The sequence below is a fragment of the Dipteris shenzhenensis genome, chromosome 17 (genome assembly GCF_047967505.1).
Source record: "Dipteris shenzhenensis isolate YYH24624 ecotype China chromosome 17, Dip_SZ_1.0, whole genome shotgun sequence".
Lineage (NCBI taxonomy): Eukaryota > Viridiplantae > Streptophyta > Polypodiopsida > Gleicheniales > Dipteridaceae > Dipteris > Dipteris shenzhenensis.
This window is the reverse complement of record NC_141612.1, coordinates 24,309,890-24,330,578: the sequence shown is the minus strand read 5'-3', so window position 1 is coordinate 24,330,578 and position 20,689 is coordinate 24,309,890. Positions and strand designations below refer to the sequence as shown.

The window sequence follows — 20,689 nt, the reverse complement described above, 5'->3', positions numbered from 1 at the left end:
ATCTAAGGAACTCACCAAAGAGATCCTAGAACTCCCATGTACAAAAATCTATTCACATGAGATCTAAGAAACTCAACAAGGAGATCTTAGAACTCCCACAAACCCTAGAACTTCCATGTACAAAAATCTATTCACATGAGATCTAAGAAACTCAACAAGGAGATCTTAGAACTCCCACAAAACAAATTTCATAGACACAAAAACAAGCCCATTTATCACAAGAGATCTAAGTAACTCACCAAAGAGATCCTAGAACTCCCACATACAAAAATCTATTCACATGAGATCTAAGAAACTCAACAAGGAGATCTTAGAACTCCCACAAATAAATTTCATAGACACAAAAACAAGCACATTTATCACAAGAGATCTAAGGAACTCACCAAAGCGATCCCAAGGAGATCTTAAAACTCCCACAAACAAATTTCATAGACACAAAAACAAGCCCATTTATCACAAGAGATCTAAGGAACTCACCAAAGAGATCCTAGAATTCCCACGTACAAAAATCTATTCACATGAGATCTAAGAAACTCAACAAGGAGATCTTAAAACTCCCACAAACAAATTTCATAGACACAAAAACAAACATATTTCTCACAAGAGATCTAAGGAACTCAACAAGGAGATCCTCAAGCTCTCACAAAAAAATTTATCTCACAAGAGATCTAAGGAACTCAACAAGGAGATCCTAGAACTCCCACAAACAAATTTCAACACATAAATATCTAAATTCTTTTTATCACAAGAGATTGAAGGAACTCAATAAAGAGAACCTACAACTCCCACAAACAAATATCAAACACATAAATATCTAAAATATTTTTATCACAAGAGATCGAAGGTACTCAGTAAAGAGAACCTAGAACTCCAACAAACAAAAGAGAAGACCAAAACCAAAATCCAAACAAGAGATCTCAGGAACTCAGAATGAGATCCTAAAGCTCCCTAACAAAAATCTATCTTATTTCGGACCTTCTAGATTGCTTTCACAACCTTAAAGATCGTTCTCCTTCTTTTCCTCTTTAGATCTCTTATGCTCGGCTGAGGAACCAAGCGTGAGATAAGAAAAATTGGCAAACAATGAGATTATATGCAAAATCGAAGGAATGTATTCGTCCTAATACAAGTTTATTCATACGAATACTTTATTTATACGAATATGTGGTGATGATGTGGCGATTTATATGAAAAACGTGACATGTCACCGTTTTTTTAATCGATTTTTTCTTCCATTCGAATCATTCAAGCGATTTTCTAGATTTTTTCGAATCATGAATTCGAATTTTTCTACTTAGTACTCCACCCTGCAAAGCTCCTTATAGAGTCAACCAGCTAGAGCAAAAGGAAATTCAAAAGCAAGTGGAGGAACTGATAGAGAGAGGATTGATAAGACCTAGCAGTGCTCCTTATGCAACACCTGTCTTATTAGTCAAAAAGAAAAATGGAACCTATCGAATGTGCATAGACTATCGTGTACTAAACAAAATCACAGTGAAGAATAAATATCCAATCCCTAGGATTGATGATCTTTTGAACAAATTGAAAGGGGCCAAGGTCTTCAGTAAGATAGATCTCAAATCCAGCTATCATCAAGTTCGTATGGTAGAAGAGCATATATACAAGACTGCCTTTAGAACTCAAACAGGACATTATGAGTTCCTAGTTATGTCTTTTGGGCTAACTAATGCTCCAGCTACTTTTAGTAGAATGATGAACCGAATCTTTCTTAAACACGAAGATTGTGTGGTAGTATTTTTCGATGATATTCTGGTGTTTAGCAAAGACATTGAAGAGCATAAGGAACATATGAAGCTAGTTTTTTCACTTTGAAAGAAAATCAATTGTACATAAATCCTGAAAAGAGTAGTTTCTTTCAAGATCAGATAGAGTATTTGGGTCATATTGTATCCACCGAGGGGATTCGAGTAGATCCAAAGAAGATTGAGTGCATAGTCACATGGCCTAAACCCAGAGATATACATGAATTAAGTTTATTCTTGGGATTGTGTAGCTTTTATAGAAAGCTCGTCAAGAATTTTGCATAAAGAAGCTCTCACACAAGCTCCTATGTTGCAACTACCAGATTTCTCTAGACCATTCTTTGTAGTTGTAAACAATGCTAGTGGATATGGAATTGGAGCCATACTTATGCAAGATGGACATCCAATAGCATATGAGAGCCGAAAATTAAAAGCAGCGGAATGCAATTATAGTACATATGATAAAGAATTAATTGTTGTTGTGCATGCCTTACGAATGTGGAAACATTATCTGATGGGAGCTAAGTTTCTTACCAAAATCGATCAGCAAAGTATCAAGCTTTTGTTGACTTAGCCACTAATATCCGATAGGCACATCAAGTGGGCATCATTTATACAAAGTTTTCAGCCCATGATTCAGTATCAACCTGGAAAAGAAAATGTAGTTGCTGATGCTCTTAGCAGAAAGCCAAGTATTAATCACATCACTGCTGTAGAGACCCAGTCTTTTGAAGGTATGAAGAATTCTTATCAAGAGGATCCAGACTTTTTCGATATATGGAACAAATTAGAGAATAATAATTTGAATCCTATGTTGGACTATTCATGCCATGATGGATACCTCTTTTATCAAAAGAAATTATGCATCACTCGACCCTTTAGACAAATTGTAACGGAGGAAATGCACCAACCACCATATATGGGACATAGGGGAGTGACTGCCACTTTACAAGTGATAGCGAGGAAATTTCATTGGCCTACTATAAGAAAAGATGTGGCTAAGTTTGTAGCTAAATGCATCACTTACCAGAAGATCAAGAGTTATAAAGGAAAGACCCCACGATTGCTAATGCCTTTGCATATTCCTACGCAACCTTGGGAACAAATATCAATGGATTTCATAACATGTTTTCCTACTATAGCAAATCAAAATGATATGATCTAGACGATAGTAGATCGCTCTAGTAAGCAAGCTTATTTCATCCCATGCAAGAAGACTTTAATAGCTCAGCAAGTTGCACATTTATTCATCAAACATATCTTTGTTCATCATGGCTTGCCAAAGCATATAGTGTCTGATCGAGATTCGAAGTTTTGCAGTAATTTTTGGACTGCATTATTACATAATCTAGGCACTAAGTTAGATTTCTCATCAGCTTTTCATCCAGAATCGAATGGACAAACTGAAGTTACAAATAGTACTATTCTGGATATGATAAGAGCTTATGCGAGAAGTCAACCGAGGACTTGGGACAAATATCTTCACCTCTTACAGTTTGCATATAATAATACTCCTCATTCTGCAACTGGAAGAGCACCCTTTGAGATTATCTATGGGAAGGTTTTACCTATTCCTATCACACGATTGACCCATAGAGTGGAGACAGTAGATGCATTTACCCATGACTATTAAAATATTCTCAAAGAGGTTCGAGAGGCCATTGCAATCGCAAGAGAAGTACACAAAACAAGCTAATAAGAAACAGAAACACATGCTTTTTAAAGAAGGTGATTATGCACTTCTTTGGATTGAGAAAAGAAGATTGAAGAGTGTTGAGAAATGGCCAGTAATCAAGATGTCCCCTCATTTTTTTGGACCTTTCAAGGTGATTCAGAAAATCAATGATCTAGCTTATAGGCTTGAATTACCTGATAATTGGAAATACATAATGCTTTTCATATCAGCCTCTTAAAGCCCTTCAAAGGACCTTTACCTATTCATCCTATCTCTGTGAAGAGGCTCCATTGATTGTTGATGAAGAAGAAATTCTAGAACCTGAATGCATTATTGATCATCAACAGACCTCGACCTGAAAAGGAAATGTCTATACTAAATACTTGCTCAAATTTAAGAATCATCTGAGAGATGATGCTCAGTGGATGCTTGAGCGGTTCTTTTGAACTTTTCCAGATCTCATTAGTTCCTATAATCAAGCACGCAACTGAGGTTAGTTGCAATCCAAGCAAGAGGGATGTTACTAAAATTATATTTCTGGTATATCTTGCTTTGGACTTTATTATTTTAGTCAAGTGTGACTATGGCAAAGTACTCCATAGGAGCACACCGAACGCGGCGGGGGTCCTAGTGGATACTTTGTGTGGTTAGTTGGGGACGCCTGACTAGCTTGTGTTTTGCCATGCTAGATGGTCAGTATTATGGGTGATTCCATGTTAATACTAATGTCGCTAGTGTTATTGGTGTTGTGCCTGATTATTGTGCTTTGAGCGCGGTTATGTTGGGATCAGTTGATTTGATGATTCGTTCAATCGATTGTTAATAACTTATGTAATTGGTGGCTTGAGTACAGGTGATGGAACTCATAGCAAGGATTGGAGTTAGTGCGAGGGTACCGATCCAGGTGTCGCACGGTGCATTATATATGGCCATGGGCCAATTTTGTATTTGCTTTTGAGCAGGGGGGGAGATTGTACCCAGTCTGCTGTTGTTTTCGTGGTGTGATTGTGCTCTTCTTCTCCAATTGATTAAGTGGTGAATTTGTGTTGAAGATAATTACCTTTTGGTTTTGTCTATCTTCGAGGAAAGACTACTCTCATCTATCTTCCTCTCATCTATCTTCAAGGAAAGACCGAAGATAGAAAGACTACTCTGGTCCCTTTCTTTCATGTTCTCGAACTTGTTCTTCTACATCAAGTTGCAACTCAATTAGCTTCCCATGCTTCATCTTATGAGTCATGACCCTTGTGTTGTGGCATTTTGACTTGATCAATTTGGTAGCTCCAACCAACCTGGATCCTACTAGGGTCTAGAGACTCTCTTATACCCATGGCATGTAGGTCTCGACTGGCTCTGATACCAACTTTTACGTGAACGGTCCGTAATTAGAGAAATATTTTAGCTCTTAGGCCATGACCTTCCTCCGGGTTTCTTTTGAAATAACTCCACAATGGGCACTTGACCATCCTAGCTCGAACAACCTAATGAACCTATCGCAACGGTCTAGTGCCTTTGATATTTGAAGTCCCTCTAGTTCTAGTTATTGAGAGTGCACTCGCGCACACTTGGAAGTTGGGATGGGGCTGGGAGGCCGTGACCTCGATCGCGAATCAATTCGTCCATGCTGGAGTCAAGAATTGAGAGTGAAGCTGAGGAAGCAAGAGAAAGAGTACTAGTGGACTGAAATGGAGAACAAGGCTAGCATTTTCTCAAGGTTCTTTATTATCAACTTGTAGGTCTTGTTAATTACAGTAGCAGTGTGTTCCTTCCAAGAAGGCTTCCAATTAAGAAATCTCCGAAGCATTTCCTCTTTGTATGTAATTAAAGATTTTAAGCCTTCTATTTCACACTTGGATTTCTTGGTGAATTCTTTTATAGGAGCCCATTTTGGATACATTTCCTTGCTTAGAATTGAAGTTCAGAGACTGTAAGATTCTTTTGGTTCCATATTGTGTCATGAGAATATTGTCGCCACTGCATCATGGTTTTTAGTCCTTTAAAAAAGCAGAAGCAGAAGTAGAAGTAGTGTGGGTTGAACATTATGACCTGTTAGGGAATCACCACCTATTTGAATGAAGGGTAGAATAAAACTCTTCCAATCATGCATTCTTTCGACCATGGAGCATACTGTACCTTCCTTGCGGCCACCAACTTGAGTCCCACATTTTCTTATCAAGTCATCCATCGTCTCCGCTGAGCAGCCTGAGAAATACCATCCATCTCGCCGCAAAGGGCGCCAAAGAGCATGCCAGTCCAACGTGCGTGTACCAATGAAAATATTTACAAAGTTTCGAATAAGAAATTCCCAGAAATAGAGAATTTCCTCTTTCACATTCAGTCGATTAACTCAGCCCTACCCCGTAGGCCAAGAAGGCGCTGTCAAAAAAATGAGGCCCCGTACAAGGGAGAAGAAGATGATGATGAATGGAGAAGAGAGAGTGAAGAACGGGTACCCATGTAACTGGAAAACGTTTTGCATGCGAGAGAGCTGGGATGGAGGCGATGCAAGGGCGGTGGCGATGGGTTGGTCGGGTTGGGTGAGTTGGTGTGGGAGAGCCGAGAAAGAAACTCATTGGCTAATAAGAGGCAGGATATATTTCTCGAGGTCCATGGAGATGATAATGGTGGTTGAAGTAATGGATGTGTAGAAATTTAATTTATAGATTTAGTAAACAAGGTGGTAAAAGATTTCCACATAATAAGCGGCTTCCGTACAGTTGCTTGTATACTATACAAGCGCAGTTGCAGTAGAGCTCTCCACGTTGTCGGGCGAGCAGTAGCTTCTACTATGCGGGGTCCCGATGTCTACCGTTGGGACTTGCACGAGCTTTGGCGACGACAGATTGGAGATGTCCATCCCCTCGCCTTTGCTCGTAAAATTGGTGGTTGTGAGGTCATGCTACCCTCCTTGCTTTGTCCCTGCTTTGAGCAGTCGGCATTTGTTTCTCTGCAATCATTAAGAACCCTTGTGCGTTGGGCGATTGTTGCGTTTATCTCCTTACCGGACAATTCACGCTCTCCGGAGTAATGTAACGTTGCTTGTTTCCTGTTATTTTGATGTAATTTTCAACCATTGAGATTGATGTAGTACAATACGAAAAAGTATCCCCGATCAGGAATTTCTCGTCCGTATTATCATTGTAGGACCTGACCCGCTTTTTTTCTATTTGATAGCCTGATTGATTTACTCACCAATGGCTACTTGACATTTTTTAAGCAACATCAATTTCTAAAGTTATTCGTTATGGTGCAACAGGATCTCATCCGACGTTTTCAATTGTATGCTGAGTTGGATGGGCATTTGGGTTGTGTAAATACTGTGCATTTTAATCCAAGTGGAGAGATTCTAATCTCAGGGTCAGATGACAAAGAAATCGCATTATGGGACTGGGTAGCCAAATCCAAAAGGTTGTCCTTTTCTTCTGGACACGAAGACAATGTTTTTCAAGCAAGAGTTATGCCCTTTTCTGATAATCGTACGATCATCAGTTGTGCTGCAGATGGCCAGGTACAAGTGTTGATACAGTTTTCACTTCATTCAGTCATTTTATCGTGAGCATAGTAATTCAGTACGAATTGGTGCCCCACGAAATCAGATTTTGACGTATAGAATTTAACTTGAATTTGAAAACTTCAAAGCGCCGCCAGTCTTTTGTAAACTGAACTTTGGCACAAGAGGGGGGTCATATTTTTTGTATTAATCTTTCAGTGAAGTAAATTGAAGCTGAGACAGGCCCAATTACAAAACGGAGTAAATGCGATGCCACCTCACTGTTGGGGTAAAGGCACTGGCCACCCTTGTAACAGTATTAATCTAGTACTACTAAGTACACTAAGTACACATTGTACTTAGGTACTTAGTGACCCTAGTCTTATCCATATATATATATACTTGTGTGTACTTGGGGAGGTACCACTCATTCTTTTATCCCCACCCATTGGTGTGTGACTACTGTGAGTGTGTCTCTCTACTCCCTACTCTATCTCTCCCTCACACTCCTCCATATGTCGTAATTTTTAGCTCCTTCGAGCTTCTTTATCTGGAACAAGGACGACACGTCGCTGCTGGAACTCATGGTAAAGAAAATAGAGTTTGACTCCCTGTAGTCGTGCAATTAAGCACTAGTTACTCCAAGAAAATTCCCCCGCAGCGGAAGTACGATCAGAAAATGAAATTGGTACTGTTTCAGTGGCATAAAACCAACTGAAAGTCTTTCTCCCACTTGCTGCAGAAACAGTACAGCAAGCTGTTGTTGTCTTGTCAGCTGGCGAAAGTGCAAACCAGCTGCATCGCGCAGGCTGCAAATCGACTGCAGATCAAGGGCGCGGGAGCTGTACGGACACATCCGTACGGCCGTACGTCGTCCGTACAGCCGTACGGACGGGCGTGGCTGCAAGGTTGCAGGGCGAATCTGCAAAACGCAGGTAAACCTCCCACTCTCTCGACATCTGGAACATCCATCTGTGAGCCAGGTATCTTACTTGGGGCAGGGCTTACACTCGCACTGAGGCGTTATGCCGCAAACAGTGTTGAGACAGGTCTTATCACTTGGCCAGTGATTGTACACAGTGTTGGCATTGGGTATATGCATTGGTCAGATCTGTTCAGACACATACAGTGTATGCTATTGGATGCAGGTTACATGCCTTGTGAGCAGCTGTAGTTGATGACATTTACTGTGTTAATGCACGGAATGTGCAGTCAATTCAAGGGGCTTTTGATGCTAATATGTGTGGGACAAATGCTTTAGTTTGTTGCTGCAAGTACATCCACATTTGGTACAGATTTGGTCGATTTTGACCAAGTTTGACTTTAGTCAAATTTGGGGCTTTTGTAGCCTGACCGGCAATCTGTCACGTGGGAGCACTCTACATGCATCAGGCTATCTCGTGGAGCACTACTATGCCTTGAAAGTGCAAATTTGACTTACAGTGTTTTTTGGTCAAAGGTCAATCTTTTTCAATTGGAGGTCAAATCTCTGATTTTCTTCATGCATTCAAAGGGTTTTTGAGCAATCTCACTTCCAAACTGTGACTTTTAGTTGGGGGGGAAGTTTCTGGAGCATATGGAGGTCTAAAATCAGAGATTTTCATCCACAATCAGAGATTCACTGTTTTTTGACAGTCCGGGACTGTCAAACAGCAAGTTTGACCAGATTTGACTGTCAAAAAGTCAAAAAAAAAGTACTGCTATCTTTTTAGAAATCAGTTCTGGGTTTTTTCTGGAGCACTTTAAAGCAGCTGTACCGCACTTTCGCCAGCTGACAAGACAACAACAGCTTGCTGTACTGTTTCTGCAGCAAGTGGGAGAAAGACTTTCAGTTGGTTTTATGCCACTGAAACAGTACCAATTTCATTTTCTGATCGTACTTCCGCTGCGGGGGAATTTTCTTGGAGTAACTAGTGCTTAATTGCACGACTACAGGGAGTCAAACTCTATTTTCTTTACCATGAGTTCCAGCAGCCACGTGTCGTCCTTGTTCCAGATAAAGAAGCTCGAAGGAGCTAAAAATTACGACATATGGAGGACACAGTGCTACAATGTGTTGATGCAGAAGGACCAGTACAAACCTATAAAGGAGAAGGGTGTTAAGCCCTCCAACATTACTGATGAGCAGTGGGAGAAGATGGACGGCTTGGCCAGGTCGACCATTATGCTTACAGTTGTTGATTCACTGGTTGTAGGCATCAGGGATGAACCTACTGCGTGGGAGATGTGGCAACGTCTTGAGGATACTTATGCCAAGAAAAGTGCCACGGGACAAGCTTACTGGCTAAAAAAGCTTGTTGGTCTTCAAATGAAGGAGGGGACAGCTATGTCCACTCATATTATTGAGTTTAACAGCATATTCAGCCAGGTGATCAACCAGGGGTTGAAGCTCGATGATGAGCTGAAAGCTACACTCATCCTATGTTCTCTACCTGAGTCATGGGACACATTCAGGACTTCTACCAGCAACTCAAAAACCATTCTGTTATTTGCAGATGTGGAGAGTGCTCTTCTACAGGAAGAGATGAACAGAAAGAACAATGCTATTGGGAAGTCAAATGCTTTGAATGCACGCAGCAGGTCCAAAACACGTGGAAAAGACAAAGAAAGAGACAGGAGCAAGTCCCGCTCTAAGAGTGATCTTGTATGCAACTATTGTGGCAAGAAGGGACATATTGAGAAAAAGTGTTTTCAAAAGAAGAATGACCAGAGAGCCAAAGAAGGCAAGGCTCAAGGCAAGTCTAAGGGCAAAGAAAAAGAGGAGCTGAATGTTACTTATGTTAGTGACAGTGACAGTGGACATGAGATATGTTTCACCTCTTCACTGGAGGCTCATACACTTCATGCTGGTGATGGATCAGATATGTTTTCCTGGATTATAGATTCAGGTGCTTCCTTTCATGTGACATCCTACAGAGATCTGTTTGTCAGATATGCAGGAGGGCAGAAGGGAGTTGTCTTTCTTGGTGATAACCATGCATGTTCTATCATTGGTATAGGTGATGTCAGGCTTGTTCTTGAAAATGGCCAGCAGTTAATGCTTAAAGGGGTCAGGCATGTTCCTGAGGTGAAGAAGAACTTGATTTCCACAGGGTTGTTGGATGATGATGGTTATCTTACCACCTTTGGTAATCAGAAATGGAAAATCAGCAAAGGGGCAATGGCTATTGCCAGGGGTCCTAAGGTTGATACTTTGTACTCACTTCATGCTGGACATTGTCCGCATTCTGATGTAAATGCCACCGAGCTGCCAAAGATTTCATTGTGGCATAGCCGGCTTGGCCATATGAGTATTAAGGGAATGGAGCAATTGGCTCATTTTGGTTACTTGCCGAGTCTAAAATATTCAGATTTGCAGAAATGTGAATTTTGTCTCTACGGTCGTCAAGTACAAATACCTCATAAGAGAAGGTCAAATCAGAAATTATAGCTCTTGGAGCTAGTACATACAGATGTGTGTGAGATGCCTACACTCTCTTTAGGAGGTTCAAAGTACATACTGTCATTCATAGATGACGCCACCCGCAAAGTGTGGGTTTACACTCTCAGAAAGAAGAGTGATACGTTCAAGGCTTTCACTAAGTTTGTTGCACTAGTTGAAAATGAGACAGGCAAAAAACTGAAAGCCTTAAGATCTGACAATGGTGGAGAGTACTTGTCCAAAGAATTTCAAGAATTCTGTGAGGCAAAGGGTATCCAAAGGGTTTTGTCTGCACCATATGATCCTCCACAGAATGGTACAGCTGAAAAAATGTTCAGGACCATTCAAGAGAAAGTCAGATCCATGTTGTCACATGCTGCATTGCCCCACACATTTTGGGCTGAAGCTGTAAAGACAGCCGTGCACCTTATTAACAGGTCACCAAACAAGAGACTATGTGGTGGTGTGCCTGAACAAGCATGGACGGGCAAGCCTCCGTCTTACAAACACCTACGGGTCTTTGGTTGTGTCGCGTATGTGCATGTACGCAGGGAGGACAGAACTAAACTGGATCCAAAGTCTCTTAAATGCATATTCCTAGGTTACGGTGACAAAGGTGAGATGGGCTACAGGATTTGGGATCCCAAGAACAGAAAACTTATACGCAGCAATGATGTCGTGTTTGATGAAACCATCATGTTCAAGGAACCTGTTGTACAGCAGGAACCTTTAAAAGTAACTATTGATGATGACAGGCATCATGGGCAACACAGACAGGCTGTAAATCAGCCACAACAGCAGCATAATCAGCCATTAAATGATGCTGCAGCAGATCCAAATGGACAGCCAGTTATGGCAGAAAACATCCCAATGGATGAGGCACAGTTAGGTGATCTTCCTGACACGCAAATGCAGCCAGGAATCATGGAACAGCCACCTTATCTGGATGATGAACAGGCTGGACAGCCAGCTCAAGATGATGGTCTTTGGGTTAGAAGGTCAACCAGACAGACGCGGCAGCCAGAAAGATTTGTTCCAGGCATTGATTATTTGATGCTCACTGATTGTGGAGAGCCTTCATGCTACAAAGAGGCTAGGCAGAGGGCAGACAAGGTTCAATGGGATCTTGCTATGAAGTCTGAAATGGACAGTCTTCACAAGAATGGCACTTGGGAATTGGTACCCTTGCCTACTGGTAAAAAGGTACTGCCATGCAAATGGGTTTATAGACTTAAAGTCACACCTGGTGAAAAGCCAAGGCATAAAGCCAGACTGGTTGCCAAAGGGTTCAAGCAGGAATATGGTGTTGACTTTGAGGAGATATTCTCTCCCGTTGTCAAGATGACAACACTCAGAACTGTATTAGCATTGGTTGCACATGCAGATATGGATTTGGTCCAAATGGATGTCAAAACAGCATTTCTTCATGGTGATTTACATGAGGAAATTTTTATGCAGCAGCCAGAGGGTTTTACAGTGCAGGGCAAAGAGAAGCTTGTATGCAGACTGAAGAAAAGTCTTTATGGTCTAAAGCAGGCACCCAGGGAATGGTATCATAAGTTTGATACATTCATGCGAACCCAGGGTTACAGGAGAAGTGACATTGATCACTGCTTATATACCAAGAAAGCTTCAGATGGCAGTTTACTTATCCTCATTTTGTATGTGGATGACATGTTAATTGCTGGAAAATCTCATAACGAAATGAATGCCTTGAAAAAGAGATTGCACCAGACCTTTGATATGAAGGATCTTGGTGATGCCAACCATATATTGGGTATGCGCATACTTCGGGATAGGGAAAAGCGGTTGCTATACTTGTCTCAGAAGGAATACATTGGCAAGGTCTTGCAGAGATTTCACATGGAGGGGGGGAAGAGTATTGGTACTCCATTACCTCCTTATGTGAAACTCAGCGCTTTGGACAGCCCTCAGACAGATGCTGAGAGAGCTGAGATGTCAAAGATTCCGTATGCATCAGCTTGTGGCAGTCTCATGTATGCTATGGTTGCAACCAGGCCCGATATTGCGTTTGCAGTGGGAGTGGTTAGCAGATACATGGCTAAACCTGGCAAGAAGCATTGGAATGCAGTGAAAGGTGTCATGAGATACCTAAAGGGTACACAGGACTTGTGTATATGTTTCGGCAGTCAAGATGCAAAAGTGCAGGGTTATACAGACTCTGATTATGCCGGTCACCCTGATACCCGGAAGTCTACTACCGGCTATGTTTTCACTTTCACTGGAGGTGCAGTGTCGTGGGTATCTAGAATGCAGCAATGCGTTGCTTTGTCTACTACAGAAGCTGAATATATTGCAGCCACTGAGGCGTGCAAGGAAGCTATATGGCTATCTCGGCTAGTGGCAGATTTGGGCTACTCTAGTGATACTCCATTGTTGCATTGTGACAGTCAGAGTGCCATACAGTTGGCACGAAATCCTGTTTTTCATGCAAAGACGAAGCACATCGACGTGAAGTATCATTTTATCAGGGAGGTGCTTGAGAACAAGCAACTTCAGCTTGTGAAAGTTCACACTGATGACAATCCAGCAGATCTGTTGACAAAAGGATTGGCTGCTGAGCGGTTTGCACACTGCAGATGGCTTATGGGTATTGGATAAGCAGACCAACTGGTCCTGTACATAATGATGTATATTGCTTTTTTTTTTTTTTACTCTCTCTTATGGGCACACTGCCTTTAAGTGGGAGGTTGTTGGGGTAAAGGCACTGGCCACCCTTGTAACAGTATTAATCTAGTACTACTAAGTACACTAAGTACACATTGTACTTAGGTACTTAGTGACCCTAGTCTTATCCATATATATATATACTTGTGTGTACTTGGGGAGGTACCACTCATTCTTTTATCCCCACCCATTGGTGTGTGACTACTGTGAGTGTGTCTCTCTACTCCCTACTCTATCTCTCCCTCACACTCTTCTCTCACTCACATCTCAACACTATCATACATTGAAAAGAGCTTCTGAACAGTATGTGAGCTGAACTAAACTCTCCAGAAATAAGTCACTTTTCAGAGTAACTGAAGACACAAAATATAAATTACAATTCTGAAATTAGGGTCTGTTGTCCACAAAATTCAAAGAAAATAGGAGAGAGTGCACTTCGAAAAGGTTTTTAACTTGCTGATTTGCGGAGTGATGATGTTGCATGGACATGGAACTTGCAAATGGATGAAAGTGGCTGCTTCACTGGAAAACTAAGAAAACCTAGACCAGACAGCAAGTATTGCTTTAAATGGATACCCAAAGCTGATCCAAATGGTCAAATCTTGCAATATTGGGCTGAGAACTGATGAAAATTTTCTTGACTGAAATTTTCAAGAACACAGTATGCCAAGCAGGGATGGAGTGTATAATAGCAACGTTCCAAACATTGACAAGGAAGCAGTGACTCTTCAAGGCTGGACTGCTCCAAAACAACCCTAAAACTGATGGTTTGGCTGAAACTGAAGATCTCATGTGGGGAGACTGTGATGTGATGTGCTCTACGCAAATCTAGGAGCTGTTCTGATGAACTACTTGTACCCCGAGGGGGGATCTTTATATAGGGATCTAGCCCTCTTTACTGGCTGACCGAGCTGGCCTATAAGGCCAATTGGAGGTTTGGGGAAGGCTGACCATAGGAGCTGGTGGACCAAAGGAGCTGGTGGCTGTTGGAAAATTGTGAGATTTTGAGGGTTATCATAATTTTCTGCTGCATATTTTCACTAGGACTTGGCTCAGCAGAGGTTAATCTCTAACAAGGTATCAAAGCTACGAGGTGAGAGATTTAGTTTTAGAATGCCCCAAGAATCAACACATACTTGAACCTCCTCGCCTACCAAACTATCACCTTCAAGTAGTCATTTAAACAACATGAATTTTATGTGATGCACTCTATACCATTCTGGTAGGGCTAAATAATAAGCAATTTCACCAATGTATTGTGAATGGTCCAAGAAGAAGAACATTCAATAGTCTAGTAGGTCCTCTCAAATGAAACTTCTCACCTTGTTCAAGTGTGAAGTTTGTTCTAGGTGGATTTAAATAGTTTCGAAATTTTGTTCTAGGTGGATGTACATTGCTTTTAGCTCCATTGTGAGTCTTTTTTATACCACCTTGTGCATGCTTCAACATCTGATGCATGTCCTAAAGAAAGTCTTTGCTTGTTTGCATCTTTTCCTTTTCAAGCCCTACATATGATGGCTGAAACTCCATATATCTACATGGGGGGAAAAGGAAAATTCCATATATCTACATCAATGGTTTATAACCTGTTGGTGAATGCTTTGAACTATTATAAACAAACTCTGAAAGTGGAAGATACTCTTCCCAATCCGTTTGCCTTTTACTTACATATGCACAGAGCATATTTTCCAAAGTTTGATTGACACGTTTTGTCTAACCATCCGGCTATGGATAATGAAACGTGCTTATATTCAGGGTGGTTTTCAACTTATGAAAGACAGGCCCCCAAAAGTGGCCATCTAATTTGCTATCCTGATCACTAATAATACTGGCTGGTTGTCATGAGCACGGATTGGTATCCGACATGTATTGGGTACACAAGACTAGCTCAGGTAGCCTGAGGAGGCTTAGAGCTAGGCAGGCTTGGTTCTCGGGTTGAGTGGCAAGGGTACGAACCAGTTAGAGGTCTTCGCTATTTTTGGCGCTTGGGGCCCGAGTCTATATAAGGGGCCTAGAGGTTCAGTTCTCAGGGAGCCGATGGGAGCAAGTTTCGTTCCCGGGTGCTAGGTTTGATCCTGGATTGAGTCGCGGACGCGCGTCTGCATCATAGCGTAGCCCAAGGCCCAGCAGCAGATCCCAGGCTTCACAGCGCCACCTGGTGGTATGGGACACTAGGCTGGTTAGGATCTGGTTGGGAGTTCGTGCCAGTAGCTCAACTCATGGCTCGGAGGGGACATCTCCTGATTCGGGATCACATCCCGTAGATGTCATGGTTGGGTGGTGAGCAGCCTGCTCAATTTCCTCACGTTGGTGTGTTCTTGTGTTTGCTTGCAGATCAGAGGTTTCAGGAGTGGTGGGACGTGTCAGTTGGTATCAGAGCCAACTCCTAAGAGGTAGGAACTTCTGTTGCGAGACTTTTGGACGATTTTTTCTCCAGGTATGCCCTAATTTCGAAATTCGTGTTCAGTACCCTGCAAGTGCTTGTTTGGTTCATCGGATTTTGGGAAGTGGTTAAGATTTAGGGAAAGAAGGAAGGAAGAAGAGAGAGAGGGTGAATTCGAGGCTGATAAGTGGGGTTAGGTAAGAGAGAGTGTGAGGTGTAGCTAGGAGAGAGTGGAGAGGATTGTAGGAGAGGCGTGAGAGAAACGCGCTAGGCAAGCGATGGGTTGAGGGGAACCCCAGGGATCCCGTGTACGGTCAGGGCTGCGCAGTGATTAGGTGACGCATGTGGGGTGCGCCATAGGCTGGAGCAGGATTGCGGCCAGGCTGCTGTTCAGGGAGGCTGGATGCTAAAAAAAGCACCAACCCTCCAAGTTGGGAGGGTGGGCATGCTTTTAAAAAAAAGCATCAACCCTCCAAGTTTGGGAGGGTGGGTTTTTTTTGAAAGCATAGCTTTCTAAAAGCTTTACCTTCTACTTTATAGCCTGGCGAGACCATAGTTCTGCCTCAGCTTATGCTAGTGCGCACGAGAAGACCCCTCCACACCCTTGGCGGATTTCGTCACCTAGGTACGGCTTGCAGCAGACTTCCGTACGGCACAGCCAGCAGCGGGACCAGCAGCGGGAGTCTCAGGGTTCACTGACTCGAGCTGATCGTCAGCTTTGTACCTCTCTTATCGGCCAGCCTCTCTTCTCTTTTGCCACCTCTTTTTGGGACAGTTTTTTCCTCTGCTCCACTCTCCTTCAAGCTCCAATCCCACCTGTCACTTCTCTAAGTTCACTCCCTTCATCAGATCAGGTTTCAGATATGGCTGATTATGTAGACCCTGAGCTTGCGATGGGAGACCAGGATATCAACTACCATGCGGAGGATGACCAGGGTCTCTACGATGATCTGATTACGAAAAAAGCCTTCAGTGAATTCACCATTGCTCTTGATGGAAAGTTTGAGCAAGTTAATACGAATCAAACGGGGTTGACATAGCAACTCCAAGGGATTCAGACTACACTCACACTTTTAACTAGCACTGTTCAGGCGCCCATGCATGTGGATGCCATGGCTTCAGTGTTAGGTCCGAACATCACTCCAGATCCTTTTCCCGGAGACCAGAAGTCTCGTACCAAGGAGGTTGTTGACACTTGGTTGCACAAGTGGCAAGTACACTTCCAGTTTCACCCTTACCCAGATGACAAGAAAATACAGCTTGCAGCCAGGTTTATGTCAGGAAAGGCTTTATTGTGGTGGAAGGAACTCCTGCAACATGGATAGAATTCGAAGGGATCTTCAGGAAAGAGTTTCTGAAGAAGGAGGAAGATTACGATATCGTAGGCAAGCTCAAAGCCCTCGATATGTCCAAGCTGGATTTGACTTTTGAGGTTTATCTTCAGAGATTTTGGGATTTGCAGACCAGAGCTACAAAGATGGATCCAGTGACCTTGCTAGGTTTCTTTGTGGATGGTTTGTGTGACTCGTACAAGTTACAGATCAAGAACAACAAGTGTACCACGTTGCAAGAGGCCATGAATTACGCGTGTATTTATGATGATACCATGGCCAGTGCAAAAGGAACCACAGTTGCCGACACGGGTGGGAAGAACAAGCGGAAGTTCTTCCAGTCTACCACTGGTACCGGGGAGTCGAAGTCTATAGACAACGCCTCCAAGAAACATTTGACTTAGGCGAAGAATGGTCGTGCCCGTTTCCTTCGTCGGATTGGATGGAAGGACCATACTCTTTCTTTTTTGGATAAGGACACCCAATTTTGTATTCAGTGTGATAACATTCCCTCTTCTCAGGGACCTATTGTATCTGCGATGCAGCTTCGGAATATATTAAACACTTCTCATTATGATGTCTATCAGTGTGTTTTGATTCCGCTTTCTTCATTTGCTGTCTCTGTTAATAACAAGAATGATTTAAGTGTGTTTGAACACCGTGAATTGAGAACGTTGTTAGATGATTTCATGGATGTATTCCCTGCTCAACTGCCGGAAGGTTTACCTCCAGAACGGGCAGTAGATCATCTCATAGACTTAGTACCTGGGGCTCAATCTATTGGTGTTCCACCTTATAGGATGAACCAGCTTGAGGAGGATGAGTTAGCTTCACAGCTACAGGATTATTTGAATATGGGCTATATTCGCCCAAGTAAATCACCTTGGGGAGCACCTGTCCTCTTAAGAAAGAAGAAAGATTCTACATGGAGAATATGTATAGATTATAAACGATTGAATAAAGTGGCAATTAAGAATCGATACCCTCTACCCTGTCCAATGATCTAATAGACCGTTTGGCCGGAGCGAAGTATTTTACTAAGATTGATTTGCGAACGGGTTATCACCAAATTCGTATCTATGCTAAACACATAGATAAAACCGCATTCCGAACCAGGTATGGCCACTACGAGTTTCTTATATTACCTTTTGGTCTGACCAATGCTCCTGCCACCTTCCAGCAAATGATGAACGATTTGTTCCAAGATTTTCTGAGCAAATTCGTTGTAGTGTTCTTAGATGACATCTTGGTATATAGCCGAACGCTAGAGGATCACATAGGACACCTCCGGATTGTCTTAGTTATTCTAAGATAGCATAAGCTCTATGCCAAGATGAGTAAATGTGACTTCTTCATGAAGGAGATCATTTATTTAGGACACAAGATTTCTTCTGCAGGTATTAGCATTGATCTGGATCGTATCCAGAAGGTTTTAGAATGGCCTATCCCTCAGACTGTGAAACAACTTCGTTCTTTCCTAGGATTTACGGTATTTCTACGGAAGTCTGTGCGTGATTATTCACACATCACGGCACCCCTGACTAACATATTGAAAGGTTGTGGACGCAGGTCTACCCAACCGATCTCTTGGAATGATGCATTGAACAAGGCTTTTGAAACCTTGAAGTTAACTATCAAGGAAGCACCCGTTCTTGCATTACCCGATCCTACCCGGCCTTATGTTTTAGAGGTCTATGTGAGTAATTTTGCGATTGGGGCACCTTTATTCCAAGAGGGCAGACCTGTAGCTTTTGAGAGTAAGAAGCTAGACGACACCCAATATCGTTGGCCCACACTAGAAAAAGAACTCTATGCAGTAGTGTATGCCCTTAAGGTTTGGAGACACTACTTGTATGGTTCGAAGTTTCTTGTATTGACCGATCATCAGTCAATCAAGTATGTGTGTGATGGGTCTGACTTGAGGGGACGGAAAGCTAGATGGGCATAATTAATGCAAGATTTTGATTTTGAAATACGTTATCACAAGGGTTTGTTGAATAGTGTGGCGGATGCCTTAAGTCGAGTCAAGTTTGTAAATGCTATGTCATTTACGGAAATATCCTCAGACCTATTTCAATCCTTGAGAGGGATTTGCGCAACTGATAGTCATTTCAGTTCTTATTGGCAGAAAGTCCAAGATGGGAGCTCCATGGTTGACCAGGACTCGGGGATTGTGCCACCTACGGTACAGGCGGCGGGAGGTCAGTGGATGATTAGGAACGGCTTGCTGTTCCGAAATGGAAAGATTTGTGTGCCAGATGTTCTGGAACTTCGATCCAAGATTCTCTGGGAGTGTCATGATGCTCCTAGTGCTGGACATCCGGGTATACATCGGACTCTGTCTCTTGTGAAGCATACCTTTTATTGGCCTAAGATGCGTGCATTTATTGAAAACTATGTGGTAGGTTGCCAGGTTTTTGTCAAGTTACTAAGGCAGAACACCTTAGAAGCGCGGGTTTATTACAGCCATTGCAGATTCGAGGTAATAAATGGGAAAGTATTTCCATGGATTTTATTACTGGTTTGCCTCGAATGCGCAAGGGTCATGACTCCATTTGGGTCATAGTCGACCGTCTAACAAAAATGGCTCGATTCTTACCTGTTTAAGCTGTATGGTTTGCCCTCTGACATAGTCAGTGACAGGGACTCAAAGTTTACAAGTAACTTTTGGATACTTGTTTTTGAGAAGTTAGAAACTACTCTAAGTATGAGTTTCTCAGATCATGCACAATCCGACGACAGTACAGAGAAGGTCAACCAATTGGTTGAAGATATGCTTCGGGCATATGTTTCTAAGAGACAGTCTTCATGGGAAGATTATCTACCTATGATAGAATTTGCTTATAACAATGCAAAGCATTCGAGTACTGGTTACAGTCCTTTTATGCTTATGTACGGGTTTCAACCTAAGTCACCAGTTATGGTTGGGTTAAAAGGAATCTAAAATGATGCTGCAAAGACCTTCTTGCTAGACATGCAGGAAATGTTGCAGTTTGCCAAGGAGTCTATTAGAAGTGCCCAAGATCGGGACAGATTTTATGCTAATAGACATCGTTCACCTAGAAAGTTCTCTAAAGGAACGATGGTATATTTGCGAATTCCCAAGGAATCCAAGAGCCTAAGTATTGGTTTGGTTCTGAAGTTATCCCCCAGATACTGTCGTCCATTCAAGGTCATCAAAAGAATTGGACCAGTTGCATATCGACTAGAATTGCCTCCTAATGTTAAAGTACATCCAGTATTTCATGTCAGTAGACTGAAAGAAGTATTGGGTGTGGATGATCAACTTGTTTCTCCTCAAGAAATAATAGAAGTTACAGATTTGACTTTTATTCCACACGAACCGGAGTGTATTCTTGAATTTCGTGAAAGACAGATTCGTAATAGAACTATCACGAAATACAAGATCAAGTGGAAGGATCGTGTTGAGGAGGATGCAACATGGGAGACATTACAGAACCTCCAGAGGACATTCCCGGGTTTTTTAGCGAACTCAGGAGTGAGTTCTTAGAGGAGGGGAAGTATGTCATGTGCACGGATTGGTATCCGACGTGTACTGGGTACACAATACTAGCTAAGGTAGCCTGGGGAGGCTTAGAGCTAGGCAGGCTTGGTTCTCGGGTTGAGTGGCAAGGGTACGAACCAGTTAGAGGTCTTCGCTATTTTTGGCGCTTGGGGCCCGAGTCTATATAAGGGGCCCAGAGGTTCAGTTCTCAGGGAGCCGATGCGAGCAAGTTTCGTTCCCGGGTGCTAGGTCTGATCCTGGATTGAGTCACGGATGCGCGCCTGCATCATAGTGTAGCCCAAGGCCCAGCAGCAGATCCCAGGCTTCACAGCGCCACCTGGTGGTATGGGACATCAGGCTGGTTAGGATCTGGCTGGGAGTTCGTGCCAGTAGCTCAACTCGTGGCTCGGAGGGGACATCTCCTGATTCGGGA

At 42.6% G+C, this 20,689-nt stretch overlaps 1 protein-coding gene across 2 annotated transcripts in view; it reads left to right on the top strand.

Annotated features, from left to right (window-relative positions):
* The first annotated feature begins 6,116 nt into the window (after nucleotides 1–6,116).
* LOC147891884 (uncharacterized) overlaps nucleotides 6,117–20,689 on the top strand; it is a 35,439-nt gene continuing 20,866 nt past the window's right edge. Inside the window, exons 1-2 of one of the 2 annotated variants that reach the window (XM_087388365.1) lie at nucleotides 6,117–6,331; nucleotides 6,695–6,946. In XM_087388365.1, coding sequence (XP_087244491.1) covers nucleotides 6,227–6,331; nucleotides 6,695–6,946 — 357 coding nt within the window. In that variant the 5' untranslated portion in view covers nucleotides 6,117–6,226. The remainder of the gene's footprint in view (nucleotides 6,332–6,694; nucleotides 6,947–20,689) is intronic. The other variant, XM_087388364.1, reaches the window with a different exon arrangement.